The following is a 5766-nucleotide window of genomic DNA, read 5'->3' as shown; positions in this document are numbered from 1 at the left end:
ACATCATCATCATCATCATCATCATCATCATCATCATCATCATCATCATCATCATCATCATCATCATCATCATCATCATCATCATCATCATCATCATCATCATCATCATCATCATCATCATCATCATCATCATCATCATCATCATCATCATCATCATCATCATCATCATCATCATCATCATCATCATCATCATCATCATCATCATCATCATCATCATCATCATCATCATCATCATCATCATCATCATCATCATCATCATCATCATCATCATCATCATCGCGCTGGAACCCCGGCCCGCAGCCTGCAACCCGGGCTTATCATCTGGATGCATGACACGTGCGAAGACATTCGCCACACAGGACGAAGACGCACAAACAGCACGATCGTAGAAACGCGCAAAAGCACACCAAGCATGGATGCGCTACCCTCCCATGTTTGCGCCATCGCCCTCTCCCTTATCTCCTCTGTTCTTCTACATGTGCGCATGCACGCAGGCATCTTTCTGTACCTTGTCGACGTGGTACTCCGCACCCTGCAGCAGAACTTCAACGGTGTGAAGATGAAGATAGCGCCGGCGGCTACGGGGGCCGAGGTCAACTTCCCTTTCTCTTCTACTTGTGCGGCAGTCGCCCGACTGTCTTCTCCAAACGGCGGGGAGCTGCTATCACTCAGCATCCGCTGCCACGAGGTGCTTAGGGCCGCTTGTGTGTGGATGGTGTGGAGGGGGAAGGGGCTTACGGAAGGTGTCTAATGCTCTGCTTTATCAATGAAATACCTCCCAGGCGGTCGTGTCGGCCGCTGTGGCCGACGCCGCTGCAAATTTGCAGACTTTAAAGTCATTTTCGTGAATCATCTGACCTTTTTGGTGGTTGTTTGTAGGCTTATGAAATCCATATACAACGGGTGTAATTCGGCCCACCCATCATGTTTATTTTCCTCGCAGTCTATCCACTGGGTGGGCGGTGACACCGTGTTCCTGAACGTGCCCGCTGTTAGCTGGTTCCAGTGGCACCCCTTCACCATCGCCTCCGAGCCCTCCGCCGCCAACATCATGGAGCTCAAGATCAAGAAGTACAACCGCTGGACGAAGGTAGGCCGTACATGTACAGGACAGGGCGTTTATGTAGCATGCTTGCAGACGAAACAACTCCACGACCGGTATTCGACGCGTGAGTTGCGTTTCGGTTTACTTGCTTTCCTCTCCTTTTTTACAATTCGCTGCTCTATCCCCTCGTATACCCCTCAGGCCCTCATTTCGCGAGTGTCAAGCGATCCCCTTGCTCTGTACGTCAGTGGACCGTACGACAATAGCAATCGCAAGTGGATGAAGAAGTTTGACACACACGTCTTCGTGGCGGGTGGCGTTGGGGTAAGCTAACCTTTGAAATGCATGATTGATTACCTGCCTGATGGAAAAGGATTGGATGGGATCGCGGATAGCACCTGCGAATTAGATACAGACTCGGCGACCGTGTACGGAAGGCCTTTCGGTTCCGTTAGAAATGCCTAGAAGAGGGTCATACGCCTTTCGCAGAGCCTGTTGATTTGCTACGTCCTGGAATGTAAATTACCGCTCGGAGCCTAAGATTCGATCGTTTGTTGTCTGCGTGTGTGTGTGTGTGTTACATGGTTGGGGGTGCGTGACCCCATACCTGTAAAACTGAGGGTTTTAGGATGATCATTGTTGTCGTCCTGACCAACGCCAACCCCATTTCCGAGCCTCGTCCCTGCCGACCCTTTCCTGTCCAACCCCGCTCTCCTCTGCCGCCCAGATCACTCCCGCTTTGGGGATGATTTTGGAGCTGCTCGCCGCCCGTCGCCAACAGCCCGCCGGGAAGGGATCTAATGCTGATCGCATCATCCTGGTCTGGGTCAGTCGTACCATGGACGAGCTGCGTGCCCTGCCGTACGAGATTCTGCAGGCTGCCAGTGACGGGTGCGTTTGCGGTCCTGGGGAAAAGCGACGGGGCCCGCTGTGTATGTGCTTGTGCGCGGCTCATTCAGGGGTTAGTGATTTGAGGGAGAAGTTGGCGGGTTGGCCCTTTCTCGGGTAGCTCGGTTAGCTCTATCGTGAGTGCCAAGTTGTTTAGCTTCTAAGCTACGGCCAACGGAAGGGCTCGCCCTTGGATAAGCGCACTGGCGAGTACAATACCAGACCCTATCTACAAGGATGTCATAGTATCAGATTGGTATTCTCTAGCTTGTGGCTTCTAAGCTCTTGGGCCTCTGGCTCGTACGGTCTCATTACACCGCTCTAGGTACGACAGCCTAGGTGTAACACACACGCACATTATTGCACGTCCAAATGGTGAGTGCAGTGGGGATCTGAATGGATACCAAGCAATAGTGATACAGATAAGATTAGAATACAAATATTGTCTAAACATGTCATTACAGCTCCACATTCCGGATTCCGTGCCCTGCCCTGACCTACACATCTGCCTCTTAACTCGCCATCACTCCGCCAGGGTTGCTTCCGGTGTGGACCTCTATCTGCACCTGACGTCGTCGACCGCAGCGCCTGATGGCAAGCACTCACAAGCCGCTGGAGTCACCACTGTCGCCGCCAAGGCCGCCGCCGACGGAAAAGCCTCCCTAGAGGGTACCGCGCCGCCGGGTTCTGGGAGCCGCAGCAGCAATGATTCTGTCATGACGCCCCAAGCTATCGGAGAGGGGCTTTCCGGGGCTAAGCTTCCGTCGGGAGATGAAGATGCTTTCGGTGGCTTGGCGACTGCTGCTCGGTAAGCATATATAGAGCTGGGGCGCATGGGTTTTGAGTTGCCCCGCTTGATTTTTTTCTAAAAGGCCGACCGCCGTAAATATTCATTTTCCTTGGGCTTGTTCCCTCTGTCAAAGTAGGAATTTTTAAGTTTCCAACAAGCAAAATATCCCCGCTGCAGGTCGGGTAAGGAAAGGCTTCCTGCATTGCCTAGTGAAAATTCGATGGGCCCCCGATGCCCTCGCTTTATCTACTTACATAAGCATTATTACAACCGACCTGTCTACCAGCTATTATGACATATCCATTTATAAAAACGTGCAACGAACGCAACCCCGACCATGCCCCCGCACACTTCACGCCGCCTCCGCGTATGCAGGCCTCTGTCTCACCCGTACATGTTTAGCCCGCTGCTGTGGATGGCGGCTGTGGTGCTCAGTTTCACAGGCGGTTTTGCAGGGCTGATGTGCTCGCAGGCGTACGATGCCCATCTGTCTCGTACGGTGACCGTACGGAATGACTTTTCGTTCGTGGGCATGATGCAATTCGCTGCGCTAGGCCTTGGTTCGACATTACCGCCTGCAGTACTTATGCTGGGGGCGCATTTGTGGAGGTAGGTTGGGGCGCTTTTTGCAGTTAATGATGACTAAGGCTCTATAGATTTCAACCGCTGTACGAGTTGATTGGATTGAATCATTTGCATTCGTGTCATGCTTGGATAGAATACCAGCACTTGCAGCAATTTGTTGTCCTTCTGACGGGTCGAATGTGCATAATTTTCGAATCCCCCAACCTTTATCCTTTGCCCCTGCGCCCACGTGCATAGGCGACTTGCGCGACCGATCACATGGGCATCGTTTCGAACTACTGCAAGCAGCTTCCGGTCGTCTAACGACCAGGCCGTTAGCACCGCGATTAGGACCAGCCTCGACGACGCGCCTAAGAAGGCATCCTTCCCCACGCCCGCCAAGGCTCTCACGTCGTACATCAAGTACGGCAGGCCCGACCTGTTGACTCTGTTGCACCAGGTTGCTATGACCGGCGGCATCGCACCCGATGTCAACGCCACCGGACCCACCAGCGGCGAGCTGTTGGATGCGAACTTCAGTTCTGCGGACTTAGCGCTAGAGGAACTGCGTGTCGCTGTGTACGCGGCGGGCCCTGAGCCTCTGGTCGGAACAGTCTCGGAGCTGTGCGCGTCTCTAAACGGGCTATGGGGCCGCAAGGGGCGGGCATACCTGCACTTCAAATCGATCACCCACGAGTTGTGATGCGACGTCGTCAGTCTAGCTGCTCGTATCTTGATTCTTGTTGTTGTCCGACCACATCATTGTGCGACAGCTAGCGAGGCAGGAGAAAACCGCTGTCATATAATTTTTTTTGCCCTCAACACGTTTGTGTCCAGGTAGGGGTAAGGCGACTGTTAATAAGGTGTCGTAAGGTAGATCGATTGGAGTTAAGGTAGGAGATGTGATGGGTCGATCACCACGCTGCGGGACACATTAATGCCTACTGTGGACTGATATTGCATTATTCGTACATTTCGAAAAAATAAAAAGGAAGATTACGAGGAGCAGGCGTGGGGCAGGAGGCAGGCGCAGAAGTCTGTATGTCTATCTGCGTGTGTGTGTGTGTGTTTTACATGGTCGTGAGGTGCGTTCCCCGTACCTGCAAACCGCCCAATACGAGCCGAGGGTCTATCTGAAAGGTGAAGATAGAGCTGGTCGTATGATGTGCCGAGTCCGGGTGCTTGGATAACCCTTGAAGTGTGAATCGAAAGTGAACTTGCTAGACTTATGCCAGTGCGTGCATGCCTTGAAATATCTATTACCAACCATCAGAAGGAAAAGGAAACTGACCACGATAAGCACGTGCGCTTGTAATGCGAAACAAGCGTGGTGGTGTACTGGTTATGATTATTGTGCGTGTGTGATCTACGCGTTCGCTCTGAATGTGTACATAAGGCATAAAGCATGCGATTGGCAGGGCGCAGAGCTCTTATTACTGGTCCAGCAGCCGTCTGGTCTGCCTAGCCAGCCAGCCAGCTAGCTAGCGAGCACGGCTGACCTCCGAGGAGCACAAGGCCTCGCTGTGCTCACGAGCCGCTGGTCACGTCCGTAGTAATGCCCAGTGTAGCGCAACCGCGCGTGCGTCTATTCGCAGCAGCAGGTGGAGGCAGATGCCACTCGATCCAGCGATCGATCGAACAGCATGCCGTAGCTATCACTCGCTAGATAGTCTCTTATAAGATTAATCAACCGGGTGATCGATCTCTCTGCCGTCCCTAATGACGTTTGATGACAACCTCGTGGCCATGGCTTCCTTTTTGCATCGTTTTGAGGGGTTATATACATGGCTTCCTTTTTGCATTGTTTTAGGGTTTATATCTATGGCTTCCTTTTTGCATTGTTTTGAGGGGGTATATATTTAGGCTTTGCGCAACAAGAAGTCGGGGGACCGGGAGGAACTCCGGCCGAGTATTATAAGTACACTATCAAGGAAAGTGAAGGGCAGCAGCCCGTGTTTGTATTGGCGCCTTACTTAACGGTGCTATACAACCGCATATACGGAGCTAAATACCCGCGAGGATTCACAACTAGCACCTTTTCCCCCGTTTTCAAAAAAAGGGGACGCTACCTGCTGTGACAATTATCGGGGCATTGCGGTTGGGGGCCCACTTTGCAAACTTTTCGCCCATGTCATTGGGAGGCGACTCACCAATTACTGTGAGGGCAACAGGCTACGTGCCGCTAGCCAGGCTGGATGTAGGCATGGTTTTGGCACCGATAACCACTTTGTTTACATTGAGGCATCTTATCTGAAAGCAATTTGTGGCCGGAGCCAGGTCGCTTATAATCATGCAAATTGACTCAGATTAACTCTAGTAAGGCGTTCGACTCCGTTGACCGTGAGACACTATGGGGCTTCCTCAAGTCGTATGGACTACACGGGCGCGTCCTTGTTTATCTGAAGGCTAGCTATGCTGACGTGAAGTTTCGGATCAAGTTGGGAATAGGTTGGGACCTGAATTCACGGTAGGGCGTGGT

The 5766-nt window shown here is 52.2% G+C and overlaps 1 protein-coding gene across 1 annotated transcript in view; it reads left to right on the top strand.

The window, feature by feature from the left end:
* Positions 1-4616, top strand: part of VOLCADRAFT_105306 (ferric-chelate reductase) — a gene marked incomplete at its 5' end in the record, with an annotated part of 8080 nt that extends 3464 nt beyond the window's left edge. Inside the window, 7 exons of the mRNA XM_002951937.1 lie at positions 495-688; positions 944-1090; positions 1247-1369; positions 1773-1936; positions 2469-2741; positions 3099-3332; positions 3546-4616. Of these exons, the coding sequence (XP_002951983.1) occupies positions 495-688; positions 944-1090; positions 1247-1369; positions 1773-1936; positions 2469-2741; positions 3099-3332; positions 3546-3990 (1580 nt within the window). The 3' untranslated portion in view covers positions 3991-4616. The remainder of the gene's footprint in view (positions 1-494; positions 689-943; positions 1091-1246; positions 1370-1772; positions 1937-2468; positions 2742-3098; positions 3333-3545) is intronic.
* Positions 4617-5766: the final 1150 nt, after the last annotated feature.

Source organism: Volvox carteri, assembly GCF_000143455.1.
Source record: "Volvox carteri f. nagariensis unplaced genomic scaffold VOLCAscaffold_26, whole genome shotgun sequence".
Taxonomy (NCBI): Eukaryota; Viridiplantae; Chlorophyta; class Chlorophyceae; order Chlamydomonadales; family Volvocaceae; genus Volvox; species Volvox carteri.
This window is presented reverse-complemented; position numbering and strand designations above follow the sequence as displayed.